The sequence below is a fragment of the Oratosquilla oratoria genome, chromosome 10 (genome assembly GCF_046742065.1).
Source record: "Oratosquilla oratoria isolate Oo_2021 chromosome 10, ASM4674206v1, whole genome shotgun sequence".
NCBI lineage: Eukaryota > Metazoa > Arthropoda > Malacostraca > Stomatopoda > Squillidae > Oratosquilla > Oratosquilla oratoria.
In genome coordinates, this window is record NC_134786.1 from 73,791,970 (window position 1) to 73,812,246 (window position 20,277).

At 41.1% G+C, this 20,277-nt stretch overlaps 1 protein-coding gene across 1 annotated transcript in view; it reads right to left on the reverse strand.

The window, feature by feature from the left end:
• Positions 1–17,480: 17,480 nt before the first annotated feature.
• The window catches only part of LOC143029307 (telomerase RNA component interacting RNase-like), a 34,195-nt gene continuing 31,398 nt past the window's right edge, over positions 17,481–20,277 (reverse strand). The window contains exon 3 of the mRNA XM_076192064.1: positions 17,481–18,771. Coding sequence (XP_076048179.1) covers positions 18,661–18,771 — 111 coding nt within the window. The 3' untranslated portion in view covers positions 17,481–18,660. The remainder of the gene's footprint in view (positions 18,772–20,277) is intronic.

Consider the following 20,277-nt stretch of genomic DNA (forward strand, 5'->3'; position numbering starts at 1 on the left):
TTTTGTGTGTTGTGTGGGGGGGGGGCAGGTACTCATAATAAGTTTTGGTTCATATAAGGATTTGGTTGAGGTTTGAAAGGGATCATTTGTCAACTCCCAATACATATGGGATAGCAATCTGAGAGGGTCAGATTCCAAAGACAGAAGTTTTAGTTGTTAGATGAGGGATCTAAGGAAGGTAAGTGTTGAGAATCAGACCTAGAAATTAAAGTCTATGCAATGACTGGAAGAAATATAGCTTTGATGTAAAGGAGGGGGTATCTTTGCAGAAGCAATGCTGCAGAAATGCATGACTACTGATTCTGTGGTGGAAAATTGAAACCAATGGTTTTCAGCATGTAAAAGAAAGTAACTGATGTTGGTACCTGGAGTGAGAGTAATTGGTAGACCAAGGAAAAGGTGGGTAGATTGGGTAATGAAATCTTGTGGTCAAGCGGTTAAATGAGAGAAAAGATACTTAGAAGACAGTGATTTAGTAGTGTCCAGAGTCAAGTGATTACTTTTTCCATGAAAGGGTGCACTGGGGAAGAAATGTGGTGCAGGATGAATGAATTGGATGAGGATGTCTCCTCTGGCTAGCCACCTTGCTTTGCAAAGAATGTCATATAGTAAAATGGCAATCAATACAGGAAACCAGTCTCAGCCACCAGATCTGTCCATGAATCATTAATTATAGAGATTTTTGTGATCTGGAGTGAGTATAGGACAATGTAGTATTATGTGTACTAGTTGCATCTAAGGCATTTAGTGTCTGTTGCTAAGCTAATTCTGTGTTGGCATGACAATGCAATTCTTGCCTTGTGAATACCTTCTGTGCTTGGTTGATTTCTGAGGGCCTCGTGAAGTAATAAACTAATCAATTAAGGATTGTTTATTTTGCACAGAAGTGTTATTGGGTGGTGAGGGTATTGCTATACATTTGAGTAAAATGATGCTGGAATAATTTGCAGGTTGCATTTGGTGGCTTGTGTTCATATATCATGATGCTCGAGGTACATAGGTTTGAGGGCTCTTGCACAGAATTGTGTACCTATCGTTCTCATTTTCATAAGATGGAATGAAAAGGATTATGGGAAACAAGTATCTGAGGATGTAGAAGGTTGTATGAATGAGCAATTGTATGGAGGCTTGGTATATAAGGGAAAGAGAAAAGTGAATGTATTGAAGATGAAGCATTTGAGAAATATGTTTAGAATTATGAGAATGGATATAGTGAGAAATGGGGAGATGAGACAGAATGGGTATGGAAAGAAAACTATTGGCTGGGGGAGATCAAAGAATGGTGAGGTGGTTTGGCACATATGGAAAAAATTAATAAAGGAAGACTAGCGACAAGTGTGAAAACCAGAAGTGGATGTAGTGAGCTTTAGAATAAGACCAAGAATAATGTGGATGGATGGGGTGAAAAGGGCTTTGAATGTGTGTGGAATGTCTGTCAAGTAAGGAAACATGTGCAAAAGATAGGAGAGAAAGGAGGGAGTATGTGAATGGATGCAAAGATGACACCAAAGGGATGTTCTCACCTATTTCATAAATAATTTTGAGTGGATAGGGAAGCAGGGGCCTTTTGATGAAGCAATGGGGGTGAACCAGCTCTAGCAGTCAGGCCAATACAAGGCAATCTCCTCCTCAGAGTAAATTATAAAGATGAGACAAGCATCCCTTTGGGCCTTGTCATCTATTCACTTTCATCTTTTGCACCATCTCTCCTCTGCTTGGCAGACATTCCATCTGTATATCAAGCCCCCTTTACCCCATCCATCCATCTCACTCTCAGCTTTCCTCACAAGTTCACTCTATCCACTTCTATGGTTCATGCTATGCTAGTTTTTTTTTTATTCATTCTTTCCATGTGTTAAACCATGTTGGTACTATGTGATTTACCCTATTTGGCAGCTCCCTTTCTCTACTTTTCCCTCACACTGATATCTATCCTTTCTTGTAGCATCTATTATACTCACACTTCATCTCAAAAACACTAAGACTCTTCCTCTACTCCATGCAATGCCTTGGGTTAGAATCATACCTCTGCATTCATCCTTAAATATTGCACCTATTTCTCATAACACTTTTCACTCTATCCAAACATTTAGTTGCCTCATTTACTCTGTACCTTTATATCCACTCCTCCATTCACTGCTATATTCAAACACAATTACTTAAAACTTCCTATTTCTTCAAACCTCTCATCCTTACAAGTGGTAAAGGAGAGATTTAAAGGGGGCAGGAGAAAAGAGGGATGGCAAGAATATGAAATCACACTCAGCATTCCTCTGAATAGAAATTAGTCTCTGACCAAAACAAATATTGTGTAGTTCTGGGCTGTAGGAGTACCACTGATGTCCACAAAGTATTGACCAGTCTATGAAGGATAAACTAGCTTTGGCTGTCAGGCCCTGCTGTGGAGGTGCTGTGTCTTGCTGCATTGTATCTGACCCAGGCAGCAGGCAGTGGGAAGGGATGGCCCTTCATCCATAAGAAGCCAAGATAAAAGTGGGTGTTGTTGTTGTTGTTGTTGTTCCCTAGACTGTCTGTCCGAGCAGTCCCGTCTCCCCAAGGAATGCCATAGCCGAAACTGGGTTTTCCCACAAATCCTTTATAGAGCGTATGTAATAATAATAATAATAATAATAATAATAATAATAGGTTTATTGAGATAGCAGTGATACACTGACAATAATACAATTGGGCACTTTTATGAGTAATATAGTAATTATTAGAGTGATATGCTTAGTCTAAAATTTATAAGGAGTTTATTGTGCGGACAATGGATGGAATGGCACTGTTCTTGTATCGGTCAGTCCTCGGCGCTCTGATGGGCTTGATTTTGTTTGAATGCCGAGTTGCATGGCGGGTGGGTGTGGTGTTAGGTGGGAGGAAGTGACGGTGACGTGGGTGTAGCATTAGGTCCTGTCCAAACTTATTCAGTGCCTCACTGTGTTTGTCGGACAATCTTGGCAAGCTGAGGGTGGTGAGGGCGTGTTCGTATCCCTCATACTGATTACCCAAGATAATTCTGCACGCTCTTTTTTGTACTTTCTCTAATTTGCTCCTCTGTGTGATGTTGAGTGATGATGACCAGGCTGGGGAGGCGTACATGAGGGTGGGGAGTACGAAGGTGGTGTAGACTCCCTTTAGATCAGGTGATGGGGGTACCAAGGGACTTCAATCTGCACAGCATGAAGAGTTTGTAAGAGGCTGTCCTGATGATGTTGTTGATATGCTGGTTCCAGTTAAGGTGGTCGTCTATTGTGATGCCTAGTAGCTTGGCGGACTGGACCACCTGAAGGGAATGGGTTCCTAATGACAGTTGAGGTGGTGCCACCGCCTGTTTGGATGTACAGACATGCATGACCACAGTCTTGCTGTGGTTAACTGTCACATTTCTGCTCTCAGTCCACGTGCATGATTGTGTATAATGCAGTCTTCCATTATGTGTTGTATGGTATGGGGTGAAGTGTTACATCCTGGGCAGCTGTTCACAATGCGGTCATCCAGCCTCTTCTGGTAGCTTAGAAGTGCTGGGTGGTGACCGCACCGCAGTCTGGCCAAGTGGACTCTGTCCTTTCGTGGGAGAGAGGATTCAGAAGGGTGGATATCAGGGGGTCTGGCATGCAGCAGTGTGTTGTCTTTCAGTGTGTTAATGGAGCGGTGAGTGATATGATTATGAATATGTTTCCGGAGGCTGATATTTGGTGGTTGTGGAGGAAGAGAAGAGAGTATCTGTGCGTGATAAAGGTCTTTGGGTGTTGTTTTAATGTTTCTTGGTGTGTGTGGGTGTTCTGCTATGTAGTGTAGCGGGTGTAATGTGTTTGTGGTGGCTGCGGCAAGTGTTTGTGTGCCTCTCATGTCGAGGTGGTCCTTGACTTTGAGGACTTTTGTTTCATGGTGTAAATGGTCTGTAGGTGTTGTATTTGTGCAGCCTGTAATTGTTTTTAGGGCTTTGTTTTGTATGATTTGAAGGGTGTTGTGGTGTGTCTCACTGAGATTAGGAGCCCATGCAGGACTCGCATAATTCAACACTGAGCGTATGCATTGTTTGTATATTGTTATATTAGTTTCTTTGTTTTGTCCAAATGTTGTTCCAGTGATTGACTTAAGTGCGTTAAGTCTGGGTGTGCATTTGTTTTTTATGTTTGTGATGTGTTGTTTGAAAGACATGGATGTATCGTATGTTACACCAAGAATTTTTGGTGTGTTTGTGTGTGGTATTAGTGTTGTTGATGTAGAGATGAGGTATGTATTTGTGTTCTTTTGTCCAGTTGGTGAGAAGTGTTGCTGTAGATTTGGTTGGAGCTATTTTGAGTCTGTTTGTGATGAACCATGTGTTGAGTGTGTCAAGGTATGGCTGGATTATTTCTGCAGCTTTGTCTGTGTTACGATGTGTGCATGTGATTGTTATGTCGTCTGCGTAGGAAGAGATTTGTATTTCTGAGGTGTCTGGCGTGGGTAAGTCATGCATGTATAGATTAAATAGTGTGGGGGATAGAACCGAGCCCTGTGGTACTCCGTTCTTAATGTTTCTGATGTGCAATGATTGGCCATTATATGACATGTAAGCATTCCTACCTGCCAGATAATTGGCCAGCCATCTTTTGGTGTTATTGTGCATGTCTGTGTTATATATTTTATTTGTTAGGTTGTGGCAGGGGATAGCATCAAAAGCTTTACTAATGTCTAATGTTATAAGAAGTGTTCTTTGGTGGGGCCTATCTGAATTGATGCCATCTAAAATTCTTTGTGTGAGGTTTGTCAGAAGAGTGTTTGTGGAGTGTAGTGGCCTAAAACCGTGTTGTGAGTCAGCAAGGGGAATATGTGGTGTGACAAGTTTAAGTATTAGGCGTTCAATGACTTTAGAGGGGGTGCAGAGAAGTGTGATTGGACGGTGCGATGTTGGGATTGTTGGGTCTTTGTTCAGTTTTGGGATGGTGATTATTTTACCATGCTTCCAGATGTCGGGTATAGTGTTGTGTGAATAGCTGTAGTTTGCAATGTTTGTGAGTGTGTGTATACCTTGTGGTCCAATGTGTTTTAGGTGGATGTTGCTTATGTTATCAGGGCCACAGGCAGATGAGTGCTTGAGACTATGTATTATGAGTTTTGTCTGACTGTCTATGAAGGGTATATAGTCTGAGTCTGTGGGAAAGTTTTTCTTACGTTGTCTGTGCAAAATGACGTATGAGTGCGTTTGCTTGTTGTCTGTTTGAGGGTAGATTATCTGTTGTTGTGATTATTGCTGCGTGAGAGCGTGTAGTGTTACTGTTGGATAGTGTAATGCTGTTGAGTGTTTTGTACAATTTGCTGGTGTTTGTTTTGTGATCAAGTGTATTGATAAAGTTTTGCCAATTTTGTGTTTTTTGTTCACGTATTTTATTGGCAATCACAGTGTTTAGTGTTTGTATTTGGTCTGCTATGTTTTGAGGGATAGGTGTGGGGGTACCGTGTTTAAGTGTGTCACGTTGTCTGATGAGGCTTTGGATTTCTGGTGTGAAGTTGGGGTTGTGTGATTTTCTGTTGCCTCTAGGGATGTATCTCTTGTCTGCATTTTGTAAGATTGTATTAAAAGTGTGCACAGCATTGTTTATGTTTGTGATTGGTGTACTGTTAAGTGTTTCAAAATGTTGTTCTGTCTCTTCAGTAAAAGCTTCCCAGTTAGCTCTCTTGTAATTGGTGTAAGTGTGTCTGTGGCCGACTGGGGTGCATCTTGTTTTGGTGGTGATGATGATTGGAAGGTGGTCAGAGCCAAGGGTTCCGACCACTCTCCATGATGTTGTTGGGGTTAGGCAGGGGGAGCAAAAGGTGATATCAGGAGAGGAGGGAGTGTAGAGGGCTTGGTGTGGGATATGTGTATGATTATGTGTGTTGTTCATGATAGTCAATGAGTCAAACTGAGTCTGTATATCAAGCCCTCTGTCTGTGTCAGGGTTGTCAACTTACCAGGCAGACGACTTGGCGTTGAAGTCTCCACCCATGATCAGGTTGGGGATTGAGGCTAGTTGGCTAAAATGAGGCCTGAAGGTGTCTGGAACTGTGGAGGATGATTGGGGGGGAATGTACATGTTAACTATTGTCAGTGTTGATTTGTTGCCTGTGCGGATTCGAATGGATTGGATTTCTGTTGTGTTATCTGTGGTAGGGAGGAGAATTTTGGTTGTGGCACTTGTGTCCACAAAACAGATGGAGTGGTGGATCAGGGTGATGAGTCCACCGCCATAGCCGTCAGTCCGGTCTTGTCTGATGGTGGTGTAATTATGAAATGATGGTGTTTTGTGTGAGTGTCTTAGTTTTGTTTCTTGTAAAATCACAATGTGTATGTTGTGTTGTTTAAGAAAGTGTTCAAGTTCATGTTTTTTCGTGTTAATACCGTCAATGTTGTGTTGTAATATGTTGATGTTGTGTGTTTTGTATGTGTTGTATGTTGCCGTTTGGGGTTGAGGTTGGGGTGGTAGTGGGGAAGGTGTAGGATCTGGGTCAGAGGGGGGGAAAGGAGAGATCGGGGACAAAGGAAGGGGAGTACTAATCGGGGGTAAGGGCAGAGGGAAATTGTGAGTGGGTGAGGGTGCTGGCTGTGGTTGGGGAGGGCAGGTAGAACGTGTCCAAGTGTTTGTGTATTGGTTTGTGTCAGCAAGTGTTGCACAAGTGAGGTGGGCCCAGTTTTTGCACATATTGCACTGAACTGAGCCCTTTGTCTGTCTGCTCGAAGTAATGGGTTTAGAGCAGACAAGAGTTGGGGGCCAAACGTCAGCAACTACCCCTGGCCACCGGCTCTACGCAGGTGGCACCGATCCCCAAGAGGAGCTACGCCTACCTTGGGGAGTAAAAGTGGGTGTTGGATGGGTGGAGTGTGGGTGGATATGATTGTGCCCACTGCAATGTATGGAGCAGTCTTGGATTTTGAATTATGCAGGAAACAAAAAGGAAAAACCTAATCATGCTTGAGATGAAGTGTCTAAGAAGTAAGGTGGGGGTTATGTGGATGGATAGTGAAATAAATGTGGTAGTGAGGAATAGATTGGGGATGGAAAGAACTAGCAGAGAATGGATTAAAGAACACCAAGATGGTTTGGGCATATAGAAAGAATGAAGGAAGCCTGATAAAAATGTAGAAATCAGGCATGGAGGGAACTTGAGGGAAAGACAAAAAATGAGATGGATGGACAGTGAAGGGAGCATATATACAGGTGGAATGTCTGTCAAGTAAAGAGAGTGCAAAAGTTAGAAGTGAATGGAGAGTGCATATAAATGAGGAAATAACATGGTCCATAGGTATTTACTTTGGTTCTGTATAATTCTTGAGTGGATAAGGAGTGTGGGAGTGTGGTAATATTGCCATGAAGTGGTGGTAAACCAGTTCTAAATATCAGGCCTTGCTGTGGAAGTGCTGTGTTTTGCTGCGTTGCCTCTGACATCAGTGATATGGCATAGGACAGGTACCCTTCATCAATGATGAGCTAAAGACAGGTACTCTTCATCAATGATGAGTTAAAATGGAAAAGACAATGTGTCTTTGGACAGGTTCAAGGTAAATGTATGCTTTGACTCAGCCACCCCCTTGAGAGGGGGTGAGGACTTTCAGTATACTTCTGGAAAAAAAAAAAAAAAAAAAAATCCATGTAGCAATCAGAGTAACTGAAAAAAATATCAATACCAAAAATACAATGCAATATTATGAACAAGCACTTGTCCCCCAAATAAATTCAAAACCCCAACTCCTGAAAATAGGAATATTACAGAAGATACAAAAGAATGAAACTAGATGAAGATGTCATCCCACTTCACCAACAAAGATGTGGAACAATAAACTGAAAACCTCCCATGCAGAAGGTCCAGATTACAAACAGCTGTTTAAAACACTTGTCCCAAATACAATAAAGGCCTTAATTGATATCTTCAACCAATCTTGGTTGTGCAAGAAAATTACAACAAACTGGAAAAATGAATATACTTTGATTCAGTTTAAAGTTACAAACTTCCTCTTACCAGGAAACAAGGACAGTGTCCTATATAGAGGACTTTGTCCCATGGAATTTAAGGAACCTTAGTCCAACTCGCTAGTGGCAGGATTCAAACTGCCACCACCTTGACCTATACCGCAAGTACTGTAGTGATATTCTAACCCGTTCGGCCAGCGAGCATATACAATACCCATATTAAAATCTAACAAACTAAGAATCCTGCAGATCAATCTCATTATTACCAACCATACCCAAGTTGGAAGACTAATTTCAGGAAGAAACAACCAATCTACCCACTTCCACAAACAAACATGGATCCAAGGAGGACCATTCCACCAACACAGTTCTCACATACATTACACTAGTGCTTGAGAGATTTAACAAGAAATCATCAACAGGAAGGTCATGGCATTAACATAAACAAGCATTTGATAGTTCCTAGACACATACTTTCAAGAAAAATCAGAAACAAACATTCACAATAAGGACAAGAAATATCTAACAAACTTCTTAGCTAGTGGAGAGTGCCATACATACATATACCAAAGGCTTTTTCCCCCTTACATGGGGGCTAGCCAAAAAGAAAAAGGCACAGAAATCACTCCCACCCATTTCATTTCCCATATATTCCACTCCCCTCCACCTTCCTCCCACCCATTTCATTTCCCATATATTTCACTCCCCTCCACCTTCCTATCTTGGCACCTCCTGGATGACGAGTCATCCCTGCATCCTGTCCACTACCCTGGGTCAGAAGCAGTGTTGCAAGATACAGCACATCCACAGCAAGGCCGATTCATAAACTTGGCGACCCCCCCTCTCCGTCCCCTCATGCAGGAAAGGAGAAGACGGGGAGAAATCCCTTCGGGCTGCGTCAATTTTTTTCTCATACATACTTCCTCACCCCCCATCCCCCACCCACTCCCCCTCATGCATCATAGCCTCATCTATACACAACCCTTCTCCATTCACCCCTATCTTCTGTCCTCTCCCGTCCTTCCTCTACAGACATTCTTCTCTTTTGTAAAGCCCCTTTCACCCCATCCATCCATCTCATCCTAGGACGCCCCCTCATATTCACTCCTTCCACCTCTGCCTTCCACACTTCTTTTACTAATCTTTCTTCACTCATTCTTTCCATGTGTCCAGACCATCCAAATACTCTTTCATCAACCCTATCTCCCAGCTCCCTTTCCACCCCTGTTCTCCTCCTCACCTCCTCATTTCTAACTCTATCTAGCCTAGTAACCCCTATCATACATTTCATCTCAAACACATTCAAACTCCCCTCTTCCTCTCTCATGTTCCATGTTTCTGCCCCGTACGTTGCTGTGGGCACAATCACTCCTTCATATAACCTCCTCTTAGCATCCATTCACAGATGTCTATTTCTCATTACACTTTTTAATCCACCAAGGCATTTACTTGCTTCTCTCAATCTACATTCTACCTCCACCCCTACTCCTCCCTTTCCTGTCACATTCGCACCCAAGTATCTGAAACTATCCACTTCCTCCAGTTTCTCACCCTTAATGCTCACTTCCATCCTATTGTCACTCTCTCTCCTTGTACATCTCATCACCTTACTTTTGCCCGTATTTATCTTCAGCTTCCTTCTTTCACACACCTCAAACTCTGTCACTAACTTTCTCAATACCTCCTCTGATCCTGCTACAAGTTCAGTGTTGTCTGCAAACAACAGCTGGCTCACCTCCCACTTTTCTCCATTTTCTTTAATCATCTCCAACCCCTGACCCACCACCCTTGCATTCACCTCTTGCATCACCCCATCCATGTAAAGATTGAACAGCCAGGGTGACATAACACACCCCTGACGAAGTCCCACCTTTACCTCAAACCATTCACTCTCTCCATTTCTAATCCTAACACAAGCTCTACTACTGTCATAAAAACTCTTGACTACTCTTAACAGCTTTCCTCCTATCCCCTATATCTGCAGTACCTCCCTGTCTACCCTGTCATAAGCCTTTTCCAGATCCATAAAAGCCAAAAAAACATCGTTACCTTTTCCTATAGCTTTCTCACATATCTATCTTACCATAAAAATCTGATCTACATATCCCCTACCTGTCCTAAAACCACACTGTTCCTCACCAATTACTCCCTCTGTTCCTCACCTAATTCTCTCAATCAAGACCCTCCCATAAGCCTTCCCAACTACACTCAACAAGCTGATCCATCTGTAACTACTACACTAACATTTGTCCCCCTTGCCTTTGTAAAGCGGAACTATACAGGCACTCCTCCAGTCCTTCGGCACTCTACCCTCTCTTAAACAAACATTAAATAACCTCACCAGCCAGTCCACCATAACTGTACCTCCTTTCTTCAGACATTCTGCATGGCATCCATCCAACCCAGGTGCCTTACCTGCTCTCATCATCTTAACAGCTGCTTTCACTTCATTCTTCCCTATTTCTCCTCTATTTTCCTCACTCATCACTCTCATTTTCTTAGTGCTTCCCACTGCAACTACCTTTCCCTCCCTATCCTCCTTCACATTTGGCAACTCCCTAAAATACTCTGCCCACCTTCCTCTCACTGCCTTCTCTTCCATTATCATCTTTCCATTTGCACCTTTTACCTTTTCTTCTCTACTTGATTTGCCTCCTCTTCTTTTAACTTCCTTCCAAAACATCTTTTTATTACTTTCAAAATTTTCTGTCATATCCTTTCCCCATCTGCTCTCCTCTTTGCTTCCTTTATCTTATGCTTAACTTCCTTTCTCTTTACTTTGTACCTCACATTCGATTCCCTTGTCCTAATTTGTAGCCAATCTATGAATGCCTGCTTCTTCTCTTCTACACCCTTCTTTGCTTCCTCATCCCACCACTCACTACCCTTCTTTCTATTTCCTCCTGCCCTCCTTGTTCCACACACCATCTTTGCACACCTTATGACTCCCTCCTTGAACCATCCCCATTCCTCCTCCACTCCTGGTTCTACTCTATCCTTTACTCTCCCACTCCTCTCTCAACTTCTTATACTCATTCTCCTTTTTTTCCTCATTTAAGCAGTTCACTCTAAGTACCTCCCTACCTTCTGCCCTTTTCCTCTTTCTCCACTCTCAATTTACCTTCCACCAGGAAATGATCTGATGTTCCCCCACTCTCTCCCCTTAGAACATGTACATCCTTAACTCTTCCTACCATACTCCTGGTCACCACTATATTGTCCATTAATGCTCTATCTGCCACCCTTCCATCCACCACCCTCTCCCATGTGTACTTATGCTTGACTTTCTTCTTAAACACTGTATTTGCTATCATCAACTCTCTTTCAAGACACATCTCCACCATCAATTCTCCACTACGATTTTTGCCTCGAACTCCATACTTCCCAATCACTCCGTCAATTGGTTCATTTCCTACCCTAGCATTTAGGTCTCCCAATACAACTACATTGACATTTCTCCCTAATTCCTCTACCCAAAATGCCTCCCTTTCCTCTATTACGACTGTCCCTCCGTTATGCTGTCCCCCAACCCCTTGTTACTGTCCTGTACCATTTCTCTGAATATTCATTTCCTTTTTTTGCCTACCTACCCTGTGGTGGGGGAAAAGAATACTGCCACCAAGTATTTCCACTTGAGTCATAAAAGCGACAAAAAAGGGACGGGGGATGGGATTAGGAGTCCTACTACCTGTAGCCCCAAAAGGGGACATTCCTAAAAAAGAAAGTAAAGGCATAAGAGGGTCTGGGAGTTTTCCAACCAGTACCCTAAGGTTTGGGTCTTTTAATGTGCGTGGATGTGATACAGAGAGTAAAAGGGAAGAGATAGGCAGTATGTTTGTGAGAAGAAAGATGGATGTACTGGCTTTGAGTGAAACTAAAATGAAAGGAAAGGGCAACTGTGAGTTTGGGAGTGTAGCTGGGAGGTACTCAGGAGTGAAGAGGGGACGAGGGAGAGAAGGGGTGGCTATACTAGTAAGTGAAGAGATAAGTAAGCGGGTAGTGGAGTGGAAGGAGGTTTCATCAAGGTTGATGTGGATGAAGGTGAAGCTGGGAAAGAAGATGTGGAGAAGCTTGGTAGTGAGGAGAGTGCCAAGTAACCCAAAATAAAAAAGAATTTGGAACTAAAGGAGCAACACTCACTTGCTTAATTCAACTTCTTCACAAGTAATCTCCCAACACCAGATTCAAAATATGTTACTTGTGATTTGTTCCATGCTACAATGGCAAAGTAAATAAAGGCTTTGGTCAAACTCTACTGTTCTTCATGAGTGGGGTTGGGAGATGTGTGATAAGAATGGCAGTTGGCAGTCACCTTCATTCCTGGATATTAGTTAATATCAGGTAGTGTATCTTTTGGTACCCTCAGTGGAATAATCAGGAGAATGGGTGGCTGACTAAAACACTTACATAAACAGACTTGACTTAAGCAGCATAGGAAATATAAAACGGGGAGGCAGGGATGACCCTTCATCCACAAGGAGCTAAGATAAAAGGAAAACAGAGATGGATGGGAGTGAGATATGTGCATGCCTTGGCTAGCTCCCTCCTTTCTATGGAGGAAGAAGCCTTTGGTATACAAATAGATAGCTACAAACTCCCAAGCTTACTGAGACAAACTAGAACAATGTTTTAGAAATAATACAAAGGAGGTTTCCCTTCAGAAATCAACATTAATACTGCTCACCCCAGACAACTGAAAAAAGTAGTAAAACTGAATGCCCACAACCTTCTGTTAAAGAAGGGCCCCAAAATTCTCAGCCTCAGTTAAAAAAAAAAAAAAAAAAAAAAAAAAAAATTATCATCATATAGTACATTTCTTCTCATGTTGTGTAACAATTAAGTGTATAACATTCACTAAATACCACTAACTTGTTACAATTTTATACTTTTTCCATTTTATATAAAAAAAAAAGCAAAGCAGATTGACAGTGGCTGAAGTTAATGTTGGAGCAAACATGCTACTTATTGGTTCCATACCCAAAATATCCCATTCTATGGGTGAAATTATACAAAAACAGAGACATGTATTTGAGATATAGGTTAATCAACCTGTGTTCATTTTGACAGGATATGTTTAATGACTTCCCCAATTCCTATTAAGGATATCAGTCTGCTTTACTTTTTTTTGTAATTGAGCTGGGAAGTAATTTTTTTTTTTTTTTTTACTGAAAGTAATGCTCATCACTGTGACCAAGTTTCATTGAAGCCTGTCAATACTGTACTTACATCAATGCTTTTGCATTTTTTATTATTTCTAAAGAAAGTATTGGGTATGATTATTTTTTGCTCTACCGATTTATTTATCCTCACAGAATTTTCTCTTGACAAATTCTTCTAGAAATTCCAATATTCAACACCTCATAACTAATGTTCTTCAGTGTAAAAAAAAATAAAAAAATGCGATTAGACAAAAAATTGTCATTGTAGTACTTTGAATAATGTTATTAAAGGGAGAGAAAATGGGTGAGATTGGTGAAATATCCACATAAACTATTCAATAACTCATTATTCAAGTAAATCAAGGCATTCAGAGTAGTCTTAAAGGTAGAGATAGGTAGCCCTTTACTGGTAGAGACCCTCACCCCTGGGGCAACCTGGAAACTGTATTTGACACACCCAATGTTTTCATTGAGTACAACTTGGGCAACGACAAAGTCCAAAGGAACCTTGCCCAGGGTCTTGACTCTAGAGCACAGCTCCTAGATATGCAAGTGAATAGATTTGTTAGCGTTCTGGGTCTTGACCAGCAAGGCTTTTCCTAGGAGGCCTTCTTCTATCAGTCTGTAATACACTGCCTTGATCTTGAGGGCAAATTCCTTTACAACATCTTCAGTGTTGTGGGAGGGGATAGGTGTCAGCTTCAGTGCTGGTTTTTACTTTCATGAATTGAATGTGTTCACTCTGCTGCTGCCTGTGTTTTTTTTTTCTGCTTCTTAGTCCCACTTGCCTTTTCTTTTGTTTTTTAGGAATGTCCCCTTTTGGGGCAACAGGTAGTAGGACTCCTAATCCCATCCCCCGTCCCTTTTTTTGTCGCCTTTTACGACTCAAGTGGAAATACTTGATGGCAGTATTCTTTTCCCCCACCACAGGGTAGGTAGGCGAAAAAAGGAAATGAATATTCAGAGAAATGGTACAGGACAGTAACAAGGGGTTGGGGGACAGCATAACGGAGGGAGAGTCGTAGTATTAAAGTGTCATCATTTTTCTATGTACAGAGATTTCCTCTATCACAGACAAAATGATGTGTGGCTCTGGTCCGTAGGGGCGCCTCATATAGACCCTAAAGTATCAACTGCATGCTATTTTGCCACAATAACATGCAGCCAATACCCCAGGAGGTGCCAAGATGGGAGGGAGGGGGGAGGGTAGGGGGAGTGGAATATATGGGGTATGAAATGGGTGGGAGTGATTTCTATGGCTTTTTCTTTTTGGCTACCCCCCGTGTAAGGGGGGTAAAAGCCTTTGGTATATGTATGTATGTAGTCACACTTGACTCCTGGAAGTCTTGTGTAGCTGTGGTTATGTCACTGGTGCAAGCTAGTGTGTAGCAGCAACAACTAATGGGTCAGGAAGGACAGCACTAGCTTTCTCCTCTTCATACTTTCTCTCGATACAATACCTGATTTTCTCCCTGCTTCTGCTGGAGCCCTCTTCTGCTTCAGTGGTCTAGGCATTTCACTTAAGTGTTTGCAGGTTGTAGGAAACCAAATGCAAGCAAAGAAATGAGGTGCATAGTAAATGTTATCGCATCTACTGTACGTGGGCCACATATCCCATTCACATTGTGGCAGGAATTGATGCACTCTCCCTCCTCTCACACACACACCAGTTACTGTCAAAAACATCATCTAAAAGGACAAAGCAATGCCACAGTCAAAACAATAACAAGATTGATATATGTAGCCATGTGTTCTGATGCCAGGGTTGCCAGCATGCAAAATCTATATTGAAATAATAATTATCTATAGTAAAAACCACTATCAGTAAACTTTGGGATGTTGCTAACACTTCAAACTACTTTTCTGCAAGTTTTCAAAATTTTATTTTTTTTATTTTTTACCTCTACGGTTCAAGGCGGAAGTCACAACGTGTGCAAAGATGGTGTGTGGAACAAGGAGGACGGGAGGAAATAGAAGGAAGGGTAGGGCGTGGTGGGATGAGGAAGCAAAGAAGGTTGTAGAAGAGAAGAAGCAAGCTTTCACAGATGGGTTACAAAATAGGACAAGAGAATCATATGAGAGGTACAAAGAAAAGAGAATAAAAGTAGCATAAGATAAAGGAGGCAAAGAGGAGAGCAGATGTGAAATGGGGTAAGAGTATGACAGAAAATTTTGAAAGTAATAAAAAGATGTTTTGGAAAAAAATTATGTGGAAGAGGAGGCGAATCAAGTACAAAAGAAAAGGTAAAAGGTGCAGATGGAGAGATGATAATGAAAGAGAAAGATGGGCAGAGTATTTTAGGGAGGAAGATGAGCAGAGTATTTTAGGGAGTTGCTAAATGTGAAGGAGGATAGGGAGGGAGTAGATGCTGTGGGAAGTGCTAAGAAAATGACTGATGAGTGAGGAAAATGGAGGGGAAATAAGGAAAGATGAAGTGAAGGCAGTTGTTAAGATGATGAGAGCAGGTAAGGCACCTGGGTTGGAAGGATGTCATGCAGAATGTTTGAAAAAAGGAGGTATAGTGATGGTGGACTGGGTGGTGAGGTTATCTAATGTTTAAGAGAGGGTGAGTGCTGGAGGACTGGAGGAGTGACCTGTATAGTTCCACTTGAAGGGGACAAGTGTGTGTAGTAGTTTTAGAGTAATCAGTGTAGTTGGGAAGGCTTATGGGAGGGTCTTGAGAGGATTAGGAGAGAAACAGAGGGAGTAATTGGTGAGGAACAGTGTGGGTTTAGGACAGGTAGGGGTTGCATACATCAGATTTTTATGGTAAGACAGATATGTGAGAAAGCTATAGAAGGTAAGGATGTTTTTTGGGCTTTTATGGATCTGGAAAAGTCTTATGACAGAGTAGACAGGAAGGCACTGTGGGAGGTATTGCAGATATATGGGGGTAGCAGGAAAGCTGTTAAGAGCAGTAGAGTTTTTATGAGTAGTAGAGCACATGTTAGGATTAGAAATGGAGAATGTGAGTGGTTTGAGGTAAAGGTGGGACTTTGTAAGGGATGTGTTATGTTACCCTGGCTGTTCAATTTATGGATGGGGTGATATGAGCGGCAAATGCAAGGGTAACGAGTCTGGGATTGGAGATGGTTAAAATGGAGAAAAATGGGAGATAAGCCAGATGTTGTTTGTAGAAAACACTGTGCTTGTAGCAAGATCAAAGGAGGGATTGAGGAAGTTAGTGACAGAGTTTGGAAAGGTGTGCAAAAGAAGGAAGTTGAAGATACATTTGGGTAAAAGTAAGGTGATGAGATGTACAAGGGAAGAAAATGGCTGCTAACTGGAAGTATTAACCCCTTCACTCTGGGCCAAAATCTCGCGGGCAGCATTAGCTGCCAGACATCCGATGTTGCATCATAATACTTGCATTATAAAAAATAAAGTCACCGCTGTATTGCTCGTTCTCTCACCCGTGAATTTTGATAACCATAGAAAATATGATGAAGCCAGTTTACAGAGTATGAGGGTCACGCAGGTACAACTACAATAAATATAATCAAGAGGCCGACATCGGCATCCTCGCGTACCCACTTGTTCCTCATGACGCCTACGTAGGCGTCATCGTATCGAAGGGGTTAAAGGAGACTAGAGAAAGTGGATAGTCTAAGATGCTTGGGTGCAAATGTGGCAGGAAAAGGAGGTAGAATGTAGATTGAGAGAAGCGAGTAAATGCTTTGGGGGATTAAAAAGTGTAATGAGAAATAAATATTTGGGAATAGATGCCAAGAGGAGATTGTATGGAGTGGTTGTGCCAACAGCACTGTATGGGGCAGAAACATAAGAGAGGAAGACACGAGTTTGAATGCATTTGAGATGAGGTGCCTGAGAAGTATGATAGTGGTTACTAGGCTGGATAGAGAAACGAGGTGAGGAGGAGAATGGGGGTGGAAAGGGAGTTGGGAGATAGGGTTGATGAAAGAGTATTGGGATGGTTTGGACACATAGAATGAATGAGTGAAGACTAGTAAAAGAGGTGGGGAAGGCTGAGGTGGAAGGAGTGAACATGAGGGGTCGACCTAAGACAAGATGGATGGAAGGGGTAAAAGAGGCATTGGGAAAGAGGATAATGTCGGCTGAGGAAGGATGGGAGAGGACAGATGATAAGGGTGAATGGAGAATGGTTGTGTATGGATGATGCTGTGATGCATGTGGGGGAGTAGGTGGGGGATGGGGGGTGAGGGAGTATGTGTCAGAGATAAATTGACGCATCCCAAAGGGATTTCTTCCCATCTTCTCCTTTTCTGCATGAGGGAATGGGTGGGAGTTGTTTTTATACCTTTGTTTTTTGGCTACCTCCCTTATAAGGGGGAAAAAAGCCTTTGGTATATGAACATATGTACCTCTGTAAAGTGGACTGATGTCCTTAAGGATAAGAAAAACTTGTGCCTGAACTTTCTATGTATTTTAACAAATCTGCCATACATGAACATCAGCAAATCAGTCTATGTACGTCTAATAGGCTTAGAAAAACTTGGACATACACTTAGAGAAGACTGTCTTTTCCAGGGAACCTTAAACAAGACAGAATACTGAAATTGTTGTATAAAAACATTTTCCATCTGCTAATAACAATATAAACAGACAATGCCTATGCTCTACACCTGACTGAAGAATCCAGAAAGATATGGGAGGTGTGGAGTGCTTACATTTTAGTCCTATGGTAAGCACATTCCACAAATCATGGTCTCACAATCCAAATGTAGAGGTGCTTGGCTCAATGACCAAAGCAAACTTTTAGGAAACAATTGTCACAGCTTTTCCCATCTTTTAATTAAACTATAAGTGTATGGCTCAGTGATTATGTTTGCTTTTTCCCTTCATTACTTTGACATACCTGTAGTAGTTTTTGCTTTAACCATGGCTAAGCATTTATATTTAAACTAAAAATTACAACTTGGAACAAAAGGGGGTCTTGACCAACAAAGACACCCACCCTATGATTAATCAACCATTAGATCTCTCTTATAAGAGGTTAATACTCCTGCAAAAAATTTCCAAGCCTAGGCCTCAACAAAAATACAAACAAAAAAGTATGTCACTGTCTTGAAGGGGTTAATGGATATATGAAGACTGGACTTTACTCCAGCCATGGACAGATGACCCGCTTCCATCCTATGCCCACTCTACATGCTACAACCGATATGGCTAAGTGTTTTGGGACGTGATGAATCCCCATGGAATTTTGCCATCAGTGGTCAGTCTAATTCACTGGTTACTTATCTTTATATATCTATATATATATATTTGTATATGCATGTTAAAAAATGGCATTTACAGACGAACAACAAAGTGTAATTTCATGAAATGGTCTAATGAGATGAGTAAACATAGAAAAAATATAAATTTGACCACTCAATTATCATGAGCAGTAATACTTCATGCATATTTGTAATACCATAACAATCGTAACTGGCCAATGAAATTAATCTTTATTTTGAGGTTAAAAAAATAAAATGGAAAAGATAAATCAAACCCAAAGAAAGGACAAATATGCATGTTTTTAATTTCCTCAAAACTACGGGGCCAAAAGCAACAGGTACGCCTGAACTGCCTGAGGTGGGTGGCATCATTTAACAAGAGGTCTTCTTTTGCCTTCCTCCTCACATGACTGTTCTCTGTACTTGCGCACTTCATTCATGTACTGCGACCAGGCATCTGTCTTGCCCTCTACTGTTGGCTGTATCAGAAGGAAAATTGAAAAATATTAGTAAAATATATATGAAAAATATGATGGTTTATGTAGAATGTTAAGCAGGCTTATATCAGTACTATCATATAACTTCAAATGAATGTTTATGCACCTTTAATATAATGTACCTGCACTCACTATTACAGTAAAAAATGACCAATTTCTGATGTGGCTACAGTGAACATAGGTCATATGTGGCATGTGCCTGTCCACAGTAAATTCAAACTACATTACTGAGTTTGACTTTGGTGGAGTTCTGCATACTGTATTCATATAAGCATATCATTTTCAAGGCAAGGCAGTCCCATTCCTACCAAGACTTCTTTATTTCAAATGAGAAGTGGATAAGGGATCATTCTGAAGACAGAATGTCTGCATTTCCAGATGGAGGAAAGGATGCTGATGGGTTTTGAAGATGAGTGGAGATGATTATTCTGACATCTATCTCACAAGACCATTATCAGGAGGTTCCATATCAAAACAGCGTCTCCCTCCTTTTTTTTTTTTACTAAGAATCTTCAAATCATACTGTTTTCAAGTCAAATGTACCTAATCTCTTTACACAAACCAACATGATTGCACATCAAAAACATATCCTATCATAACCAAGAGAATGTTACACCTTTAATAATGATTTGTCAACATTCACCAATTCTAACTAATGATTCATTTCTGCACATATTGGAGACACTACTTTTGTACTGACAAACTAACCTTACAAAATGTACTCAACTTTACACACACTGAGACCATTTAACACTTCACTGCAGTTGAAACAGTCATAATCTTATGCAGGCACTTCTACGATCAATATTCCAAATGAAAGTCCAGCACAATATACAATTATCACCCAACATTTGCTAGAGTTAGGGGGCACAGAACATCTTCCAATCCCCCCCCACAATACATGCCATACACAAAGGAAGAATCACCAGAATACACCTCAATCAACTTCAACACCTCTCTGCAGCCAAAATCACACACACACCCAATTTGGAAGGAAATCTATAATGAAGGAGTGGATAAGTATGTACCTAGACAAAAACAGGAAAGGGTATATATAAAATCCTGGTACAGTATAATAAAAAGTGGTGAGGTAAAATACGGAAGAGATAAAGCTGGAGAAGGTGGGTGAAGAAGAAGAAAAAGAAGATGAAGAAAAAGAAGATGAAGGGAAAAAACAACAACTAAGAAATGAATATGTAAAAATATATAGAGAAGAAAAGAGAAATTATGAAAAGGACATAATAGACAAATGTAAAGACAACCCAAATCAATTTATAGATATGTAAACAGCAAGCTAAACAGGAAATATTTAAATTATGTCAAGGTAACAGAGAATACACAGAAGATATAGAAATGGCAGATATTATGAACAAACATTTCAAATGTGTTCACCAAAGAGGAAAAAAAATCTACAAAATTGGGATCAAAGAATTGAAGAAATTAAATATTACTCAGGATGAAATAAGGAATCAAACATTAAAGCTTGAC